At 37.0% G+C, this 24010-nt stretch overlaps 2 protein-coding genes and 1 long non-coding RNA gene across 3 annotated transcripts; 1 reads left to right on the top strand and 2 right to left on the bottom strand.

The window, feature by feature from the left end:
* Window positions 1–8186: 8186 nt before the first annotated feature.
* LOC110886779 lies at window positions 8187–9814 on the top strand. Its single transcript, XM_022134619.2, has one exon. The coding sequence runs from the start codon at window positions 8442–8444 to the stop codon at window positions 9582–9584; it is 1143 nt and encodes a 380-aa protein (XP_021990311.1). The 5' UTR covers window positions 8187–8441; the 3' UTR covers window positions 9585–9814.
* Window positions 9815–12096: 2282 nt separating this feature from the next.
* LOC110883658 lies at window positions 12097–14132 on the bottom strand. The gene is made up of 4 exons (XR_002560541.2): window positions 13993–14132; window positions 13419–13484; window positions 12398–12459; window positions 12097–12315 (listed from the first exon to the last, which is right to left on the bottom strand). It is a non-coding gene; the product is annotated as an uncharacterized LOC110883658 (long non-coding RNA).
* A 2614-nt stretch (window positions 14133–16746) lies between these two features.
* Window positions 16747–17444, bottom strand: LOC110883659 (pathogenesis-related protein 1A). The gene has a single exon (XM_022131364.2). The coding sequence runs from the start codon at window positions 17442–17444 to the stop codon at window positions 16971–16973; it is 474 nt and encodes a 157-aa protein (XP_021987056.2). The 3' UTR covers window positions 16747–16970.
* Between the last annotated feature and the right edge of the window lie 6566 nt (window positions 17445–24010).

Here is a 24010-nt window from a genome sequence, read left to right on the forward strand (position 1 = left end):
AGCCCTTGTGTGAAAAACTACACCTTTAGCCACATGTGTCTCTTTTCGCACCACCCCCATTCATCCTGCCCATTGCCAATTCTGATCACTTCCAAGTATATTCCCAACTGCTCAAACTCATTTCTCTCCTGTTGACTGGTGGGATTCGTGACCCACTTCCAATTCCAATTAACACTCCCATTGACTATCTTGAATATAGAAAACAACCTGAGAAATATCCTGTCACACCCCGATTTCCACACGTTTCACCGGTGGACCCGGTGGGGGATTACCGTGACGTAGTTGGCAACAATATAGTCAAACCACACAATATTTAAATGCACAGCGGAAGCATAAAGATAGATATATTTCAACCATCAAAATGTAATATCCAAGTATCACAAGTAGTCGAAATAATCCACAGGGGATCAAAAATAAAATAGGAAATAATGTTCAACAGATAGTGGCATCCAGGCTTGCGAGACTCTAACGATGCTAAGGAGTGGCCAGCCTATTTCGTGTAGAACCTGCATTTAATCTTTTTGAGGAAAATACGTTAGTTTACACTGGTAAATACATTCAACCGACACTTTTAAAAAGTTTAATAAAATTGATTTGAATGCACGAGGCACAAACTTTTATAACTTGGGATAATTAATCGAATTTAATCTTGTAAAAGAATTACATGTTCATTATACGTTCAGTCGCCCGGTTCGTGCCGGGTTTAAGGTTAATTGACACACCACATAGTACAAAACCGCGGCAGAAAAACCAACGGTTATACCTTTATAAGTATGGACACATTGTCGGGTGTACGCCTACAACCGCGTGTCGAGGTCGTGGCCATTTCGTAAAATGATGCCAAGGATATCCGGGACATGGTCATTAAACTCCCAAAGGCGTAAAACAAACAAAACCAATTTTCAAGCGGGTCATATTGATAATACCCAACTACTAATGAGTTAGGGTCAATTGCCTGACCAAGCGGTATTTTATATACCGTACCCCAAGCCCGTATAAGGGAAATTAAGTTAAAAGTATTTACCTGAGCAAGTAATAACCACAACAAGCAAATGCAAGTATCTTTTACTGGTTTCTTATTCTGGAACAAAGGTTTATAATAACCTATAAGAATCCTAACGGGTCTTTTAATTTAGCCTAAGCTTAGACCGGTTAGTTTCAAAGGATAAATATGGTTTAATCGCATGAAAGGCGAAAACCGGGAATGGAATGTGGTTTGGACCCAACAAGTTCGGAGACTTGTATATTATGGGCAAACTAAACACATTCTGGATTTTGAGATAAAAATGACAAGGTTTGACCCGTTTCGGCTAATTTATGTAAACTAGTTACATAAACCGGACCGAACGCGTAAATGGCGTAACGGGTAACCGTAAGAGTCTTACACAGGTTTCCTAAGTTAATATGCTCCGAAGAGGTTGTGGTATCAGTAGGATACCTTCCATTATGCCCATAACGAGTTTAACCCCAATATACGCCCCGTAGGGGTATTTTGGTCATTTTAAAGATTATAAAAGAGAATTCCGGGTTCTACAGGAAATCTGAGTTTCCTGAATAAGTTATAAAGTTCAAAATACTTTATTTATTATTTAAAATCAGTAGTAATTGGATTCGGGTCAAAATACCATGTAGAACTCATTTTATGTTCGAAAAGGGTATATTCGGTATTTACCGAATCAACGTCATAACCGCAGGTTATGAGCAGGTTAAAAATAATTAAAAAATCTTTAAAAATCCCAAAATATTATTTTTACAACAGGGTGTAAAAGGTTTGGTATCGAAATTTGGGTTTAGATAGGCTTTATGCTAATTGCGCCGATTAATCATTAAAGTTTTCTTAATTACGCTATTTAGCATAACTCCTATTCTAGACCTTGGATTGACATGAAATTTTAGGGACATGTTTAGAAATCATTAACTAAGGTTATTGTCCTTTCACATATCCAAAATTCTTGTTTTAAGGTCGAGAGGGCATTATGGTCAACTTTAAGCATATAACGGAAATGTGTCAATGACTCGGACAAACAACGGACCAGCCACAGAGGGTTATACCATTATGTAACCTGGTCCTAAGAGAGTCCTAAGGCATATCTAAAACATACCAAATCGGGTCAGGACTGAAGTCAAAGCAAAAGTCAAAGTTTTGCGACTTTTGGTTCCGAACCGGGTCAAAACAGTAAATGGTCGGATCAAACAAGCTTAGATCAGTTATAATACTTATTATCAAGTTATATGAGTGATAAAATAGGTTGCATGCCATCTATATTGTTAATTATGCGTTAAATCGAAAATTAGCATTCTGTTGACTTTTTCTAAGCAACTTTGACCCGTCATTTGGACTAGTTAGAGTGGAAATCAAAGGGTGCCCTTTTAGGGGTTTAATGCCCACATAATTACCAACACATAACTACCTTTGATTCGACTAATCACTGGACCATTAGTGATTAATCGTTAAGTCAATCGTTAATTACGACGGATTGACTTTTAAGCAATAACTAAGCAAAAACTTAACTAAGAAGGGTTGAGCACACTTACTGAAGTCCTATGCGCGATTTGTGAAGCTTAGAGAGAAGTCTTTAGCTCCAGAAATGCTCCAATGTGCAGATGGAAGGTGTGAAGAACTTGTTACAACTTAGTGGCCTTTTATAGTGAATTTGGATGCATTAGATCATGACAACAAGGTCTACAAGGGTTCCTTGATCATCAACAAGTGTCCCTGAGTGCTAGGGGTCGTTTAGGGGACGCCCATGCTCTTGCAATAATGATCTAAGTCGGTTAAAACACCAAACAGTGCTTCTGTCCGCTTTTTCTGTATCTGGGCCATTGACGCGGCCCGCGTAAGGGTCCTCTTAACCTTTACGTGGCCCGTCTAAATCCTTTTCTCAGAACCCATATCTTTCACTGTCAGCGCGGCCCGCGTAAAGCCCTTTGCAACCTTTACGCGGCCCGCCTGAGACCTGCTGTATGATTTTCAAATCTTTTTCAATTATTACCGTCGGCTCTTGGCGTTTCGAAGGGGTAACTTTGCATTTTGGGCCTTTCTTATTTACGAATAAGGGCCTCGGGACTTTTACCCAACTTATTAATCTCGGTTATTTTATAATTACCCGAAAAGTCGTAACTTTCAATGTTTGACGCTTTTAACCCTTCTTAAACGAATTTGGTCATAACCTTCTCATATTGTAACGGAACGTGATGAAATTTATATCGCGCATTCTAGTGAGTATAATTTACCATTACAAAGCCTCGGGTATGCCCAAGGATCACTCAGAGGTATAACTTAAACATGTTGACACATTTGGCCCCTGTAGTTTGTAATTCCTCACTTTCTTCCACATTTCGTTCCATATGATCCATGATTCATTCGTTTGAAGGTACGAGCATCATTTAGGGTTACTGTAAAGTATATTTATCCCTTGTTGACATTTTGAACCTTTGAATTCACATACTTTCTGTGTTTGTCAACTTTAGTCCTTCTTTAGTATTCTTTAACACGTCTAGGTTTATGACACGTGTCAATACATTATAGGACGCAAATTTTCGAGGTGTTACATATCCGATCCTTGATCCCAAAGTAGAACATTTCTATCTAGAGAGCCAGGGATAAAATGTTCTTAATGTGCACATAAACTAAGGTAGCCAACCCTATAAAAATTAATGAAACAAATTTTTGACCAATTAAATTAGTACTTAAAGTGCGGGAGCTTAAAATGGCATGTGATGTGGGACCCTACCTGTCATGGAAAACCATTAGAAAGGAGATTGCTTTTCAGTTTAAGGGATTTGGAGATCTTTTTTGCAAACATATCAGTAAGAGTTGAAAAAAAGGCGAACACATGTAACCAAATAGTTAATTCTAAAAGGATTATGTTCATGCTAAAATACCAATAACTGAGCACAACTACAACAATCATTAACATCAACTATTTAATAGCCTTTTATGAAATGCTCTACCATAACCTTGAAAACATGATATGATCCAACTTTTAGCAGCAAATATACGAGTCATTAATGATTTGTGATCCACTTGGAAATAGCCCAGTGGTGTTGGTGAGTTTAGATAGAGCTTAGGATAGGAGAGGTCAGGGGTTCAATCCCTATGATGTGCAACGTTAGCCATTCAAAAAAAAATTAATGATTTGTGAGGTTGTAAGAACCACACTGAGAACTATATATCTAAAAATTGGCGAATTAGGTAATGGGTCAGAAGTCAGCACGGGTACTTTATATGACCCAGGGTTGTTTTTGTGAGTAATAAGATTACAGAGCTATAAACTAGGGTTGGTTAGTCCCAAGCTTAGTTTTTATATGACCTGTTTAAGATAACTCAAAAACAACTCATCCATAAGTAAACGGGTCAAAATTACCATTTTAATTAAAAATGCATACATGAATTCCAACATTTTTATCGATGAATCTTCTGAAAATGGTTGCAACACCTTAACGCCAGGTGGAAGTTTCATGTCAAACATCACCTAAGCCAGGTTGAACAGTTCTGCTTGTTCATTAGAACACAAAAAAGAAAAAAAAGAATGAAAGCATGATATCAAGCAAGTATATAACCAGTCAAAGAAAAGAAATGAAAAATCCTTACATCTCAAATAACGGTTCCTGTTTTCGGCATCCTCAATGATACCGAGTTTAATCGTTTTGCAAAATTCATTCCAAAACGTAGCATATTGGCCTCTCTTCTCGTCATTCTCCTTTAATTCTTCCACCTCTGCAATACGTAACAGCTTAGATATTAATATCAAGAAGTAAAACATATTGAAATAACAAAATTAAGGTTTGACATATTTTTATTATTTTAGTCATTGATATTTTCTTTCTAAATTGACCCGTTTTGAGGACCTATTTCGATCAGACCTATCCTAACTTGAACCAAACTGAACCCTTATATTATCTAACAAACAAATATCAATAAAAAATCTCGTTAAGCCCTTCAATAACCTTTTGATAGCTCGCCATATGTTTGGGCCAATACGGAGATCCCCTCCGGCTACCTGGGTGTTAACAAAAAAATTATAAGCGAAAAAAGACATAAAGCTAGCCATATTCTTATGTAATTTGGTACAAACAAATTTCCAATTAAACCCTTCAATAACCTTTTAGATCCTCCCACATCTTAAAAGTTGCGTATTCGGAAAAAAATATTCGTTTTATATGTACCTTTGGAGACTTCTTTTTTTAAAAGTGTTTTGGAAAGATGGAAATTGGTTTGAACCATATCTTAATATCTGATGCAGGTGGAGGGCAATGTGTGTGGAACTGTGGATCATTTCTTTTAATACAAAACCTACACCCCAGGTCCATTCCTCTCTGGTGGCTGCAAAAGTATACGAACATAAATTGTAACACAAAGACACCAAATGAAACAATCAGCGGCAAAAAGGGAAACTTCAAATGATAAAAACCTAAAATATGTTAGGTACCTTGAGAATCATAGATTTGAAATTCAGTCATATCACGATTCTAGAAATTAAATTAAACGAACATACTTAATTACCCCTAAAAATTAAACAAGATCATATCAGTTTTGAACTTAAAACACCCTAATTTGAAGTTAGACACAACGATCAGCAAAATTTAAACCTGATCTAGTAACTAATTAAACATTATAATCAAAACAACAAAATCGTTAAAACCAGAGCAAAATTGAAGAGGTTTTACAATATACCTTGTTTCAATTGGGGATTGCTCTTGTATGCACTTGAATGCATGTTCAGATGATGTTGTTACACCAAACAATCGAATCATTCAGTCGTAACAAAAACAACCCTAACTACAACCTCACCGGAACTTATGTGATGCCACCCTAGATCCGAATCTAGCCTCCATCGTGAATTGAAAGACGATGATTGGGAATCAGAAATCAAGCGATTTGTGGCCACATAATGGTTGAAGGAGAGACGATTCAGTGGAAGAAGCAACACATGATTTCCAATTGTAGCATTTTGTAACTAATGATTTTCAATTGATAGGGTAAGTTGGCGATGAAGAAGAAAAGTGTAAAAAATAAGGGTTTTGTTCTTGAGGCTTTTAGTGCAACTGCAAGACATTGAAACGATGGCATTCAATTTCTATTGATGAAGGGTTTTGATTGCATTCAATTCTAGTGGTGATGACTGACGAGCAGGGTGACTCTTCACATCTCAGCTTAATTCCACTAATAATTCTTTCCATCAATCTGTTATTCGCATTCATGGTTCCGTTTCATTGTATGGATGACTATTAGGTTTCTTCAGGGGCAGTGGAGGAAAGGTTTTTGTGTGCGTGAGCATGAGGTGTGGGCAAAATTACTATTATACCCCCTGAGTGTCTTAAAATTTGGTACTTTTTTACAATTTCACCCTTATAAAATAAGCATTCATTACTTGTATATATTGCATAAAATGGTGGACACGATGTAAAATTACATGTGTGTACATCACATTTGCGTTATATAGTTATATAGATATGTATGTATATCTTTTTTATTGGGTGGAGATACAATAGGAAGTTTATTTGGCTAGGAAGGCTAGGAAGTGATCTTGACCATCTATTTAGTTAATCAACGGCTAAGATTAAATGAATGAAATTGAAGCAAAAAAAAAAAAAAAAAAAAAAAAAAAAAAACAGACGCGTGGGTTTGTTAGGTGCATTCTATTCAATCCAGCACAATAGTTTCTCTCTCCTGCAATTCCATCCATTTTTTAAACGTTAATAACTTTTTCATACGACATTATTTTTTTATAAAAATTGCACCAAAAAAACGAGCGTTTTTTATCTTTAAAACGAGTATACTATTGCTATCTTTTGAATTTTTTTTTGAAAACCCAGTTGTGTAAAACGCAATGGAGAAAACCCAGTTGTGTAAAACGCAATGAAAAAAAAAACGTAAAAAAATGACTTTTTCTAAAACGCAACGCACCAAAAACACAAAGAAATGTCTTATTTCTAAAACGCAATGACCAAAAAACACAAATAAATGTCTTATTTCTAAAACGCAATAGCCTAAAAACACAAAAGAAAGTGTACTTTATAAAACGCAATGGACTGAATGTGTTTTTACCTAAAACGCAATGCACCCAAAACACTTAAAAATGCCTTATTTCTAAAACGCAATGCCTAGAAAACACATAAAAATGTCTTATTTCTAAAACGCAATGGGCTAAAAACACAAAAGAAATTGTTCTCTCTAAAACGCAATGAACTGAATACACATAAAAATGTGTTTACCTAAAACGCAATGAGTAAAAACACTTAAAAATGTTTTATTTCTAAAACGCAATGACCAGAAACTGTTGTTCACAGAACCAGAAACTGTCTAAAACGCAATGACCAGAAACTGTTGTTCACAGAACCAGAAACTCTTGTTCACATAACCAGAATCTAACTAAAACACAATGACCAGAACCTGTTGTTTACAGAACCAGAAACACTGTCTACGAATGCAGTTTTCCAGAGGCAATTTGCAGAAAATTAATTTTTCTGATGCATTTTTATTACTGCAATTTAATCGGAAAAAAAACTGTCAGGGGCTGCTCAACCCCAGCCAGGGGCTCTGCCCCTTGGACCCCGCTACCAGGGGTGCTGCCCCCGGACCCCCGCCAAGATCGTAAAACCCAATGACTAAATCAAAAACCCAGATCGTAAAAATGAAATGAAAGAATTTCTTACATGGATCGAAGTGATTCCTTCAACAATTGACGAAGTTTGAATGATAGAAACACTTATCAGCGCTCGAATCGAACGAATCGAGTGATTATCTTCAAAATCAACGGAAAAAAACGAGATTTTTTATGAAACTAAATTGGGTTTTCTTCAAAAAAAGCTGAAGAACACGTTGATCGGGTGTTTGAATCATTGATTTGTGATGAAAATCACACTATAATGTAGTGATTATTGAGATAGAAAGTGAAGAAATGGTTGAAGATGGTGGGTTTTGAAAATGGTAGGTTTTGAAGTTACTGGGTTTTGAAAAGGAAGAAGAAAGGGTTGAATTGACTAAAATGCCTTTTTTTCTTTATTTTAAATGTTGTCACATGTCCTAATCCTATTGCTTTCTACACTTTCAAGCTAAAATAAACTTTCTATTTTTATCAAATCAAACGTATATTTAGAACTTTGACCTTAAATTAAATTTATCATTCAAGTTAGTTTTTTTTATAAATAAAACATAAATAATATGCACATAACCTGTAAAAATAAAAAAATAAAAAAGATTCCATATATCGCATCGCTGGCTGGCATATGTGGTTGCATACGTGCACCCAGCCCATTCTTGCACGGATTATTCTTCTTCCTCGCAATTTCCAGCTGTTCTCTCTCTCTCTCTGTATCTATTTTATATATAAAAAAGTAACCACTTTGCTTTCTCTATTGCTCTCTCTAATCGTGGGCGCAAAGAAAGAAAGAAAGAGATTTCAGCCTTTCAATTAATACAACGAAAGGAAGGACCCATGGATCCATGTCCTTTCGTGCGACTCGTAGTCGGGAGTCTAGCTTTGAAGTTTTCCGGTAATCCTCCTCTGCCCTCGACGACCTATTACTGCAAGATCAAACTCAACAACTCACCAACACAGATCGCAGATGTCCCCTATTGCCCCGATAATACTACACAAGTAAGCGATCAGGTTCAAACCTGCTTCAGTTTCAAAAAGTCAGAATTCGAAAAGCTATCCAACGGGTGCTTGAAGATCGAAGTTTATTCGGGTAGGAGCGGAAACCCGATTTGTGGTGTCGGATCTGGTAAGCTTCTCGGGGTTGTATCAGTCGCTTTGGACTCAGACGATAACTGGGTGCTTCAGAACGGCTGGGTGGGTCTCGGTGATAAGAAGAAATCGGTTCAGTTGCATTTGAACGTGTGGGTTGAACCCGACCCGAGATTTGTCTTCGAGTTTGAAGATGAACCCGAGTGTAGCCCACAAGTTTTTCAAGTCAACGGGAACGTCCGTCAAGCAGTTTTTAGTTGCAAATTCAGTTTCAGAGACAGCAATGAAGCAGCAAAGTGGACCAAAGATAAAGTAAAACCGGTGAAAGAGCGGAAAGGATGGTCGATTACTATCCATGATCTGTCCGGTTCACCGGTAGCCATGGCTTCCATGGTGACACCGTTTGTCCCGTCAAACGGGTCAGACGATGTCCGCCGGTCGAACCCGGGCGCATGGCTCATACTTCGACCGGGTCACAACACATGGAAGCCGTGGGGCCGGTTGGAGGCGTGGAGGGAGTCTACCAACTTGGGCTACCGGTTTGAGGTGCTACCAGACGCCGGGATTGAGGCGATAACATTATCCAGCTCCACCATCAGTTCGAAACATGGTGGGAAATTCACCATAGACATTGGGAACGGGTGGGGTTCGCCGATGACGACCCCAAGCGGGAGTTTTGACTCCTCCGGGTCGGAAGACATATGGATGTACCAGGGGGGGTTTGTGATGTCGTCGAAGGTGGGTGGAAGGCCGGAGGTGGAGATCGGGGTTCAGCACGTGACGTGCACGGAGGATGCTGCAGCTTTTGTGGCTTTGGCTGCGGCGGTGGATTTGAGTGTAGATGCCTGCCAGCCGTTTTCTAGGAAGCTCCGGAAGGAGCTCAGGCAATAGTCACCGGCACCGGAGTTGAATAATATTATTATTATTATTATTATTATTTTGCAAGTTGGGTTGAGGATCTTTTTTAATTTTTAATTTCCAAAGCGCAGAGTGTACAGTGAGATTGCTTGCTTGATGAGGGAGGGGTTTTTGTTTCTTTTTTTTATTATTATTCTGCCTGCATGTACAGTTGTTTATTATGATTTGGATCGAATCCTATTTATTAGTTGTAGTTTTCCATATACCACTTGTTAAATATATCGATCCACTTGGTACTTCCTTTATGGTTTACGTTGTCATTGTATCCGATATCAGCTGGATTTATAACCCACAAGGATGCTTATGCGGGTCGATCGGTTCCTTGGAAGATCTAAATCAATTTTAAAATGCCTGAATAAAAAATACTCAATCATTAATACACTAAAATTTGCAAGCAGCTGAGTCAGTTATTATGAAATAAGGAAATGGTGGTTGATTGTTTGGGGCTTGCAACCACCCACCATTTACGCGTCATTCACGGTGCAAGGAGCTCAAGTTTCTGTTCTGCATTCTACTTGCACTCATTTTAACTAGTTCTATAGCCGTTGTCAGGTAGACGGGCAAAAATATGTGTATGATGATGATGATAAACTTACATGGCAATCAAAATGAACAAAGCAATGAGTGCAAAACATGCAAGGAAGTAAGAACTTAGATGGTCGATCAAGTAACTTCCAAAACCCAAGCTAAGTATCTTCCAAATTCCAGCCATTGAATCGATACATCTTGACTAGGGATGGCCAATGGGTCGGGTTCAGGTCGGGTATTGGTAATCCCATACCCATACCCGGTTGTAAAATCGTGTCCCATACCCAGCCTAATACCCGTCGGGTAATTACCCGTCAGGTATCGAGTATACCCATTAGTTTGTTAAAAGATATACATTGGGATTTCCATAAATACATTTATTTACTATTATAATTATTATATAAATTTATATATACAACGATTGAAGATCTTGTACATTAATTCGAAAGTGTGAGAAACATTGTGGAGATAACATGTGTCCTCAATCTAAACTAATTCAAAAGGGTAAACAAGTAATTTTCTTATTGATTTAATTAATTGATAACATTCCATAACCGTCACCCTTAATTATAGGAATACGAATTAAGAATTAATCTACGAATTTGTGTCATCTCGTTCATCAATTATTAATTCTGAAGATCGCATGAAAATTTATAGAGTGTTATATAGTGATGTATGCAGAATGAAGGATTTATATAACACTACAATTCTCTATAAAACACTACGAATAGCTTATAACACTATATAACCCTTTTATAACTCTATATAACACTACAACATTATATATAACATTGCAACCACCATTCAGAACTCTATAGTGTTATATATTTTTATATAGTGTTACATAGTGTTATATGGTGTTGTATAGTGTTTTTTGGTGTTATATAGTGTTATCTGGTGTTATATAGTGTTATTTAGAGTTATATAGTGTTATATTTTTCTGATAGCATGTCTATGATAGATGTATAGTGTTATATATGTGTTATATAGTGTTATATGATGGATGTATAGTGTTATATATTTCTTGTAGCAGTTACATATTTCTGGATTTTTTAGAATGTCCAGATTTTAGAATAAGTTTAAATTTGAATCGCTAGAATTTAGGAGTGAATCGCTAGAATTTAGGAGAAGTTACCTAATTTGAAACATATACAAAGATACTATTACCCCTACAATTTTCAAATCAGTTCAAATAATTAAAACACAATTTATAATTTGGTCCCTATTGATCTCAACAAAGATCTAATGGTTTAAAACACTTCTCACACTTTAGACACTTTGTACACTATCCCTACCCTATATACAACAACTATTATAAACAAAAAATGTACATTACATACATTTAAGTTATATCATAATTAATAAAAACTTTATGATACTTAGGGGCTGTTTGTTTACCTCTTAATAAGACACTTAATGGTTCAGACCTCTTATTGGTTCAACACTTAATGGTTCAGACTGTTTGTTTCACGAGCAGATGTCTGAATGGTTCAGACATTTGCCTCTGAATGTTTAAACATTATACAGAGTCTGAATTGTTAAGACCTCTAATCTGAATTGGTAAGACATTTGTTTTAGAACGGTTAAGCATTCTAGAAGCTCTTAATGGTTCAGACTTCTTACTGGTTCAGCACTTAATGATTCAGACCTCTTACTGGTTCAGCACTTAATCATTCAGATGTTGCCAAACAGCCCCTTATACACTTATATGTATATACTTCATAACATATAAAATATAAATACTATTATCAAATATATATACAAAATAAAATTTATTTTTTCACATTATAAACATACTAAAATAAATCACTAATAGACAAAGGTTAATGAAAAATATAAATATAAATTAAAAAATTCGGGTATATGATCAGGTATATAGTTCGGGTAAACGGGTATGTGGTTTCGGGTAATCGGGTCGGGTATCACCTAATCCCATACCCGACCAATACCCGCGAGCCACTTCCCTTTCTTTATGATAATGAAACCGTCCGGTCAAAACCAATCCAATAAAGAAACAAATCTATTCAACAAGCAAAAAAATTTTTAAAACTAATCTCATACCCGGCCTAATACTCATCGGGTGTCAGGTATACCCGTATTATTTGTGTCAAGTTTCGGGTATACCCGTCGAACTCGAGTATTTTTACCATCCCTAATCTTGACCCACATGAAAAACCTGAACAACACAAGCAAGGGTCTAGTTGGTAATTTTAATTCATATCTTAGAAAATAAAACTAAGTCAAAGAACTTCAATTACATTTGACATGTGTTTGGTTTACTTCCTTGTTTGATCTTCATCCGGATGCTTGCTACAATCGCCTAATATAAAAAACCAACTTAAAAGTTAGTTTTGATAACTTACAAACAAGTATAAACAAGTTCCATAATCAAACAAAAAAAATAAAATAAAATTTCCGGAATCATGCCTCTAGCGCCACGCGAGAGGCTCCCCGTGTTGTGTCGCATGCCGCGACACTTGTCGTGTGTCGTGCCCGGTCTAGTGTACTCCCTCACGTGGCGCGGGGGAGACCAATTTCCAGCAGGTCCGTATCTGGACCTGCATTTTTACCCAGCTCTAGTTTTGATCAGAAATACAAACTTCAAAATGCCATAACTTTTTATCTACTTATCTGTTTTGCGTGATTCTTTTTCCTATGCGTCCGTAATTAAAATACCGTTCCGTTTATCATCTTTATTCGCATCGAAATCCGGTTTATAAGAAAATGGCTTATAAATCCCTTTTTACAATTATTCGACCCGTTTAGTTTTAAGTTACACTACATGATTACTATCAATAATCGTTTCTAACATTTCTACCCAACCCCCGGGCTTATCAAACATTGGCGTTTCGCTCCCATCACATGGTTTGCGCACGCAATAGTGTCATGCTTGTTGTCAATGATTCAAGCATGCGCATTCAAGCGATTCTACAAGGTCTTATTTCTGAACTTTTGACCCAATTCAAGGGTTCGTTAAAAATCAAATTCGCCGTTTCCGTTTCTCGGCTTACGCCTTATTATACAAATTCATCGTGTGACATTCAAGTCACTTCAAACATTATCGTTTTAAAACATCTTTTGATCTGTTTGGTTGTCGAGTGAAAACCGTCACTTCAATGATATACCAAACTAATTCTAACCGTTATTTTGACCCGTTTGGTTGTCGAGTGAACTTGGTCACTTCAATAACATACCAAACTCCTATATTACACCACAACACTATTAACATATCTACAATCAATGTTTATACATAATGTAACGAAACCATAAGTTACGTACCTTCACAGCTTTTCCTTCAAGCGCGCGTCCGCTCCGGCTTGTCCGCTTGAAGATTCAATCCCCTTGCTTATAGAGTTCAACCAACGACGTGTTTAGATCTCTTATCATCTCATATTTCGCATAATTTGCCATATCATTCAAATATGCTTTTTACTCGAATTTTCAACATTTTAGCTTTCATTTAGGCATTTTAACAAACGCCTTGTGGGCATAATTTTTACACATCAATAATCAAGTTCATAACTAGCTATTTAGCCAAGATTAAACATCATTTACAAGTCCATATGTCTAGCATGCATAACAACACCTAGATTTACTTTATGGAATTCAAATAACACCAAATTAATGATCATAATTTTGTGTTCTTCATCATACTACAAACCCATTTAACACCTAAGTGGGTGATCATAAATCTCATGATTATCATGACTAATTCATCAAACTATTGACTAGGGTTTGCTCCTAGACATGGATTCATCCTAATTTCACCCAAACATCAATCATTCAAGCTCAATTTTCGATCAAGTTTTCATCAAGAATTCAAGATGTAACCAAAAGATGAAATTCGACATACCTTGTGATCCCTTCACTTAGGTGATCACTAATTTGAGCTTGGTTTTCGATTTGGGTTTGATTTGCCCTTTCGATTCAGTTGATTTGTATGAATTAGGGTTCAAGTAGGAGAACCCCTTTTGGCTCCTGTAGAAAGCTCGACCAGAACACACATCTAAGTGTGTGTTTTGGTGTTTTATGTTTATTAAATTAAAACCTTTTTCTCATTTGTCAACTTTAGCCCCTCTACTATCCAAGTTTTATAAAGGGTTATTAACCAAGTTTTCTTCTTTATTGTTTTAAGGCACAAAAATTAACTAGGTTAATTTTTTCCTAGTTATTTTATCCTTAATTATGACCAACATATTTAATATGGTCATTTATATAATTTCTAATATTTTCGGGGTGTTACAAAGGGAAACCCTAATTCACCCATAAGTATAAATAGGAGATGTCATCGTGAAGGTAAGACACACAATTCTCTCATTACGTTCTCTTTTACTCACACAAACGAATACTTATTCTCATGCCGGAAAGTAGTTACAGGAATAACCCCATTCCTGTAACGAGTCCTAACGGTGTTCTGTTTTGTCGATTGAAGATCGATCCACTCTTTATCGGATCAACTAGTCAACGGACGTATCTCAGGTGACGTTTCTACATTGGCGCTATCCGTGGGACCTGAAATACCAAGAATCCGTTACCACGATGAGTGCTCCTAACGCAAGTACTGCAATGGTTGGCACTGTTTCGACTTCTATCGATGAAGGGAACACAATGTCGGTGAGCGTTACAACAACAGTTTCGGCTCCGGCAATAACTAGGTCTTTGTCACTTGAGTTCGAGGCTGACATGCCTCCGGGATACGAGAGGGAGCGTTTTAGCACAGCGACTCCTGGAACGGGACCTTCTTCTCTCAATACGGGGATGACGCAGCCTCCTGATGTGTCAGCAACAGCAACAACTTCCCCGCTTGTCTCAACACAGGGGGTGTCTCTAAGCACCAGTTCACCGGTATTTACGTCAGCTTCAGGCTCAAGAGGTTACTACTATCAGCCAGCCCAACCTGTTTACACAACCGCGGTTGGGACAACGGCTCAATACTTTTCACTGGCGGATAACTTTTAGTTTCCTCCATTGTACTCAGCGGCGTTAACCGCGGCAATGTCCACACCGCCCCATCAACCAGTGGTAATGCCGAGAGCCGTATTGAACACCCCATTTACCCCCGGGAACTAGACTTACAGTCCACCTTATTACTACATGCCACCATATGGTTACGCACCTCCCCATATGTACAGGAACCCATACAAAGGAAACCAGGCGGCCCAATGGGGTTTTCAGTATCCACAACCTCCGTTGTGGCATGGAGGCCACATTCCATATGTTATGCCTAGCTAAAATATCAACAATACCAGACAACAACTCAACTATGGCCAAACCTGGACATTGTCCATAACCCAGACAGTAACTCCGCCAATCACTCAGGGCGCGCCTGTGTTAATCCAACTAGATGAGGAAGATGAGTTGACCAGGCCATATAAGCCAGCCGAGGTCACTTTTAGATCAAAGTTTTTCAGGCGTATAGCGGAAGCTCCTATAAAAGAAAAACCAAAGATGTTGCCCACTATGGGAAACTATGATGGGACTAGCGATCCTGATGATCATATTAATTTGTTTAGAAGAGCGGGGGAAGTAGCCTTGTGGCCAATGCCCCTTTGGTGCAAGATGTTTGTTCAAACTCTAGTAGGAGCAGCTCGTGTTTGGTGGGACAGTCTCCCTATGGGAGGACTCGATAGCTTTGATGAATTGGTAACAAAGTTTTCGCATCAGTTCAGTCAACAGCGGAGACATACCAAGGATTGGAATGAAGTGTTACATATACGCCGACGAGACAACATGACAGTAGAGAATTTCTTGAGGAGATTTAACAAAGAAAGCATTGCCATTCCCGGCCTAACCCAAGATTTGGCGTGTGGTGCCTTCTTACAGGGCGTGAATATTGATGAACTCCTCAGGAAGTTATATGACAGGAACAAAGTTCCGGATACTACAGAGGAAATTATGAGAATCACCAAGGTCTATGTACGCCAAGAAAAATCGATCATAGCAAGTCACGCGGCGAACAAGAAGATCTTAAGTTTTTAACAAAAGTTTTTTATACCGCTTTAAATTTAGTTCATATGTATATGAAACTTAAAATTTTTGTCTTTTCTTATATGAATAAAAATCTTGCATATTTATTGTTTAATCACTAATATGAAACTTAAATATAATAATAAAACATATACGCAACATATAAACCTAAAGTTTTAAAACTTAATTGTTTTTTTAAATATACTTCAACATCATATATAGTATTTAAAACGTTAACATTATTTTTTTTCAATGCTCAAACTTGCTCCAACTACTAATGTGTCAGTTACAGAGAAGATAAAAGATACTTGACCTCCAAAAGATATAACAGTCAAACAGGAAAAGATAAAAAGAAAATAATGGGATCCCTTTTGATGACGACGAATGGTGGCCTAACAATATAGATGAGACAAGTGAGATGCATAAGGCGTATGACTAAATTGATTTCATTATGATGCAAGTGGTTCATACTTGAACTTTTAGTTTTCAACTTTTATGTTTAAGACTTATTTTTCCTTAGTATTCGTGTGTTACTTTTGCATAAGTGGTTTCATGAAGTACACAATAGTTTATGTTTAAGACTTATTTTTTTTAATTCATGTATTCTCATTTGAGCTGTATTTGAATTTTCCTACATATATCCACGACAATGATGCTGCAATAAATATATACGAATAAGAAAACTACAATAAACGAGTATAGCAATGCAAAGTGTTACCCCGTCGCATCGTGCGAATTTATAAGCTTATATGACTAACAAGACCATATTCGCTTTTCTCTAGATTATATATACACACACTCATGTTTGTTACTTAATTATTCATATACTTGTAACCAACAAAGTACATGTGTAAAACATATAGTTTAGTAAGGAGCTTGACCAGCGTAATTTCCAGGAGGATAATAGCTGCAAATAATGAACCACCAACCATTGTTAGTGCACTGAACCCTAGCACAACCAAGTTGAATGGAATTACGCCATACCACTTGAGTATAGTGTCCACAAACCTGTCCATTAGTACATGTATTTGTAATATACTCATAATAACGTTTCTCATCTATCCACAAATTCACACCCGCGGTACCTGTGAAGGTTCCACTACCCTCGGCAAGGTTCTCACCATATGGTCCACCAGAGTGGACCAGATTGCAATCCCCTATTCTTTGGTTAGCATAGTTTTGAGCATAGGCAGCGACAGTAGCGTTCCATACCATGTTTCCAACGCCAACTTGGGCACGGGCTGAATTATGAGCATTTAAGTAATCTTGTGGGGAGTTTTGTGCATGGGTGATGGTGGCTAGAGTGGTTAAGAAAAAAATAAGAGTAAATGACCCCATTTGGCACGTTAATAATTGGTCGATAGGTGTTTGATGATGGGTAGACATGAATGAAGACTAGCTATTTATAGAAGGAATGTCTTTATATATTTAATTGAATCGAAGCAAAGTCAGCAAGAAAACTTCTTGTTTGCTTAAAATACACTAGTTGCTGCTGCAAATTCATTCCCCATTGGGGCTTACACTATTATTCTTGGTTATTATTTCTTTTACTAAAAGAATATACCATTTTGAAGCCGTGTAACATGACGTGTATATTATATTTGTTTTGTATATTGTATTGTTTTCCATATGCTTTCTTGAGGTGGTTAACAAAAGAAACGTATATAGATCAGAAAATATATATTGAAGAAAGAAATAAATGATTTGTATAGTAGCTGATATACAAATTATTTATAGTACTAAAAGATCGGATATGAGTCTCGGTCAAAAATCTAGATTTAGGGTTAGTCTCGGTCGATCAAGTCGTGTCTCGTCTAGTTCGTACACGAGCCCAGTTTTGACTTTTCGATGTAACTTACATATGATTTTTCCAAATAGAATAATAACAATCAATACATATAAACAAGTCTTCATTTACCACGTCTATAGCCACATAACGTCACCTTTTAACACATGGTGTTACAATAAGTTTGGCCTTTGGCTAACGCAAATAGATTTGCTTGAAATTCGGAATTTCAAAAAAAAATTGTATATTGCAACAAAGGCCGTTCCTATGTTTTTAGAGACCCTAAACGAACTTCAAAGTGAAAGCTCTTCTGCAAATTATCTTTTTTAACATATTTAGTAACAAAACTCTCCTCCTTTACCCGGGCTTGGGACCGACAATTATAAACTAAAGAGTTTATAGTTGGCAAAGTTTAAATAAATTGTTGAAAGTTATATGTTTTGTATAGATTAAACATATGTTTAAATAAAACTTACTTTTCTAGCTTTAATTGAGACAAACTCTTTGATGAAAGAATCGTAATCAAGTTATTCTAACAATGAGCTCTAAACAACAAAGTAAAATAAGCAAATAAGCCCTAAAGGCCTAAACAACAAACTGAAATCAGCAAATAAGCCCTAATTCCCTAAACTACAACTTGAAATCAGCAAATAGTGAAACAAGTATAAGCCCTAAACAACAAAATCAAATATGCAAATACACTGTAAACAACAAATGAAGATATTTAACCTGAGTGAGAGCCACAAGATTATATCTCGCAATAATGAGTTAGAGTGCCACTGTGTTCCAAGTTCCAAGCTAGCCACAAAATATAAATCCCAAAAATGAGTCAATATAATAGAAAAATCGCAAAACCGATATCAGTTTATGTTTGAGGGCCGATCAATCATCACTATATATGACTAATTAGCATGTAAAAAAGTTAAAATAGTCGTTGTACCTGTCAAGCTATGTTCTTCGATTGAGATTTTAGATTGCCTGATTCTATATCGGAAACTCAAACGAATTCATCAATTCATTCGCACATCTGATAATCGTTAGACTTTCACGCTGCCAATATCAAGGATCCTAAATCATTGTCGTGCTTTCAATATCACGTTTATGGCCTAGGTTATCTGATAGGATGATTGGGCCTCGTCTCCTTAGTGTAATAGTGTTTGTAATGGGCCTGGTATTAGAAAATTGGTGGTCCTTTAATTGTGGTGGCCCTAGGCCTGTGTCTAAGGTCACAAGCCCATCGGGCTGGCCCTGTTACAAGAAGCAATCTGAGTATTTGATTAAACTAAGTCGATAATTATAAAGATTAATGCATTTCCAACTACATAACTAGAAGTTCGTAACGAGAGAGAATTATATATTAACTTAACTAGTCTTAAGCCTTATGTGTTGCGACGGGGACGTAAAACTGTGGCAAGTAGCACCAATGCCACACCATCACCAGCAATCATCATCATCAGAAATTCGACTAAATGAATAAAAGTACTTATTTCGGGTTTAACTTGGAATGTAACACAAATATAAAAATTATATATAACCAAAGTTGAAAAATAAAAGAAGATATATTAAGGGGAAAATTAAAAAAAATGAAAAACCTTAGTAAAATTAAAAGGTTAAACATCTCATTACCAATGTTGAAAGATTAAAAAAGAAAAAAGAAAAACAGGGTAACAAATGAAAATTAGAGAAAAGAAAACCTTATTGAAATTGAAAAGATAAACATTTTATTATAAAAGTTAAAGGGCAAAGAAGAAAAAGAAAAAAAATGAAAAATACTAACAAAGCATAAAGCAAAACTATTGAAGCATAGGTAAGAGTATATATATTCCTTTTACTTTTTTACCCTAGGGTTAAGATTAAACAGGAAGTTTGAATTTGTTAGGAAGTAATAATAAGAAGATATGTGGCAAAGTCAAAAACACATAAAAAGAGGCATTTTAGTTAAAACTCGCCTTCTTCATGAACCCAATGTCTTCAATTCATCTGTCTTTCCTGTATACCAAAATCCACCATTTTAAAACCACAAACTATCGCATCATAACCAACACCGCCACCTCCACCACCACCTATGATCGCTACCATCTTGCTAGAAACCAGATCTGAAACTACGACCACCTATTGCGTTTTTCAAATCTAAAACCACCATTCCATCATCCATCGCCACCGCTCCACCTTCACTGCAACCAGTTTCTCCATGGTGTTTCGGAGCTCTTTCTCCGTCCACCATTGTTAATCGGGGTTCTTTTGTAAGTTGTGTTTTTTATTTTCATTGCGTTTTAGGTTATCACACTCCAATTGTGTTTTTCACCTCATTATGTTTTAGTAAGAGTTCTTTTTATATTCATTCTTCTAGATGTAAAAACAAAAGCATGATCATGTTAGAACAGATGCATGTCCATGTTAAAACATAAACTGACCATGTTAAAACCCATTGCGTTTTAAAAAATGCAAAATCTTGATTTTGGGTTTCATTGCGTTTTAGAACTGGAGTGCAAAGAACATGATTATGCTTAATAAAGGCATGACCATGTTAAAAACCATTACGTTTTAGCACCTGATCATGCTAAAATAGAAGCATGATCATGTTGGAACAAAGGCATGACCATGTTAAAACCCAATTACGTTTTAGAACCTGAAGTGCAAAGAACATGATCATCCTAAAATAAAAGCATGACCATGTTGGAACAAAGGCATGGCTATGTTAAAGCATAAACATGACCATATTAAAACCCACTGCATTTTATAACCTGCAGTGCAAAATCTTGATTTTGGGTTTCATTGCGTTTTGGAACTGAAGTGCAAAGAACATGATCATGCTAAAATTGAAGCATGATCATGTTGGAACAAAGTCATGACCATGTTAAAACATAAACATGACCATGTTAAAAATCTGTTGCTTTTAAGAACCTGTTGTGTGTTTTAGCACCTGAGTGCAAAGAACATGATCATCAGGGGGGGCCCAGGTATAATCGTGGGTGGGCGGGCGCACCCCTTGAAAAAAATTAGTGTATTTTTAGGCAAAAAACCCGACCGCACCCCTTAAAAATATGCTTGAACCACTCATCCTCACCCCCAGCAAATAATTCCTGATTCCACCACTGATGATCATGCTAAAATAGAAGCATGATTAGTGCAAAGAACATGATCATGCTAAAATAGAAGCATGATCATTTGGAACAAATGCATGACCATGTTAAAACCCATTGTGTTTTAGAATCTAGAGTGCAAAGAACATGATCCTGCTAAAATAGAAGTATGATCATGTTGAAATAAAGGCATGACCATGTTAAAACATAAACATGGACATGTTAAAACCCACTGAGTTTTATAACCTGGAGTGCAAAATCTTAATTTTTGGTTTCATTGTGTTTTAGAACTGGAGTGCAAAGAACATAATCATGCTAAAATAGAAGCATGATCATGTTGAAACAAAGACATAACCATATTAAATCGTAAACATGACCATGTAAAACCAAAAACCTACCCTACCTACATTGCAAAATCTTGATTTTAGGTTTCATTGTGTTTTAGAACCTACGGTGCAATTTTTTTAAAGTATAGCAATAGTATACTCGTTTTAAAGATAAAAAACTCGTTTTTATAGTGCAATTTAAAAAAAAAATATAATGTCGTATGAAAGAGTTATTAGCATTTTAAAAATGAGGGGAATTGGAGGGGAGAGAAACTATGGTCTTGGATGGACTAGAATACCCCAAAAAACTCAGGCGCCATCAATTCAATCCATTTAATCCAAATCTTTCATTATTCAATAGATGACCAAGATTACTTCCTAACATTCTTACCAAAACAAACTTCCTAGTATATTCTCACCCTTTTACCCTATATTATCTTAAAAATCACTACTTTCTCTCTCTTTTTTTTAGTTAAATAATATTTTGTTATATTTTTATCATTACTGTCACACCCCAACCGATGGCGGAATCATCGGGGCGCGGCACTGAGCGAAACAGATTGTTCAGAAGTTTCCACAACAACTATCATACAATTCAGTTATATAACACGTCCCATACCGTGTCCCAAATGACAACAAGTTATCATAGAAATCAACCAAACAATATGGGAACTGTTCCGACAACTCAAATTCTTAATTATTACAGACCAAATGTAAATATTGTTTTAAGACCTCTAGACGACTACTGTGGATCTTACTGACTACAGGTGCCAGTGCAAGATCTACAGATAATTATGGCCCTGGAACAGGTACGTGGACGCTGTCCTAAGGTCATAGGCTCCTAGAAGTTTATTATTGCCTCGCTTCCCTAGCACGCTAGTAGCTTAAACACCTGTCACATACGTTAAAATAAAAGTCAATACATATAATGTAAAGGTGAGTACACAAGTTTGATATAGCATATAGAGTTCGAATAGTTTACGCATAACCAAGCACGTACACAAGGGCAAACGATGCCTGTAAATTATCAACATGGGACCATCGATACCAATGACTTCGGGTTGACTGTCCGAGACAGTTCGCAATACATGATTACCACCGTAATCCATGCAGGTAATTGTCCTTAGCAACCCCCGTGTGAACGGGTGCTGAGTCCAAACTATAGTACTACGTTGCTAAAGCAGGTAGATAGCACTCCACGTGTAAACATAATAAACAGCAATCATTTAGACAAGTAATACATGCAAGTAGGTTAGCGTTCAAATAGTTTGAGTTGTTTGTGAATTTGGTAGATTACGTATGTAACACCCAAAAGTGCTGGAAGCAAAAAGGGATCGAGTATACTCACAGTGATTGATTGTGGATTGAAGGGAGCACTGAGAATAGATTAGCCTGAATAGTTCGATAACACAACGATGAGTAACGCGAAAAAGGTAAACAATGTTACTTGGATCGAGTAGGCCATTCGATCGGACAGCAGTTCGATCGAGTGGGCTGTTCGATTGGTTTGAAAAATCCGTTCGAACATCCATTCGATCGGCTGACTGACCCGATCGGCTGGTTCCTTCAAGTGGATTGTTTCTTCCTTTGATGTGAAGGATGTGTTTGTGTACGATGGTTTGTACTACCTTTCAAGTTGGCCGATCGAACAGCTATTCGATCGGTTAGCCCAACCGATCGGTTAGCACTTCGTTGTTTTCAAGTATGTCACTCGATCGGCTGGCATGTTCGATCGGGTGACATTCCAATGTTTTGAAAAGTCTAAGTGTTGAAGTATAGTATCTCATGATTCGAGCAGTAATGTTTACAATCGAGTGGCTCGATCGATCGAACAGAACCCTTGTCAATACTACACTTTATGAGTTTGTGGGACTAAGTGCTGGTCGATCGGTTAGCCTAGCCGATCGGCTGGCATAGTCGTTCGGTTGGGCTGTTCGATCGAACAGCCTAGCCGTTCGGCCAGCTTCTCGATTTGGTTAACCTTTCACCTAACACTTGGTTATTCCCGTTAATTGTTGATGTTTTAGAGATATTTTGACTACGAGTTGAACCACAAAGCTGAAGTCCCTACTTGGCCTACTGACTCGAGCAGGAATCACCCAAACCCGGTCAGAGACGGTTTGGAACCTAAGCTTAACGTTTAACCCGGAATCGGTACATCTCTCGGCGGAACCCGAATCTTGAACTCTGTGTTTGTTTAGATTGATTTATAATTCGGTTCAAGCTCGTTTTCACCGGCTTGAGTGTAAAAGAGTTGAAAGATAGATGAAAACCCATCTTCCAATCCTTTTCCACCGTGAAATGTTAAGATCCTTGGAAGATTTTAGGTTATTGATGTGGAAATCGATTAGATCTAGCTTATTCATGGCTGGATGAAGTCAAAACATGAAGTTCTTGATGAACACCAAGAACACCATGATGACATCACTCAAGAACGCCTAGATCTTGGTGATTTCATGGATGAAATCCAAATTTTGAAAGATAGAAAGATGGAGAATCGATTAATGAACAAAAACGTACAAAGATTAGAGTGAAATACTTACAGGTTTGAGAGAAATCTTGGATTTAGTGAGAAGAAGAGGCTGGTCGGTCAGAGCTTTTCCAAAAGTGGAAAGTATGACAAAGACAGCCCTATTTATAGGCTTCCAAAAGAGGAAAGGTCAGCTGATCGAACAGCATTCCTGATCGAGCAGCTGTCCGATCGAACAG

Source organism: Helianthus annuus, chromosome 4 (assembly GCF_002127325.2).
Source record: "Helianthus annuus cultivar XRQ/B chromosome 4, HanXRQr2.0-SUNRISE, whole genome shotgun sequence".
In the NCBI taxonomy this organism is placed as follows: Eukaryota; Viridiplantae; Streptophyta; class Magnoliopsida; order Asterales; family Asteraceae; genus Helianthus; species Helianthus annuus.

What these genes read in the sequence shown, in the direction of transcription:
- LOC110886779 (XM_022134619.2), top strand. Translation starts at nt 8,442, where the DNA reads ATGGATCCATGTCCTTTCGTGCGACTCGTAGTCGGGAGTCTAGCTTTG.
- LOC110883659 (XM_022131364.2), bottom strand. Translation starts at nt 17,444, where the DNA reads ATGGGGTCATTTACTCTTATTTTTTTCTTAACCACTCTAGCCACCATC.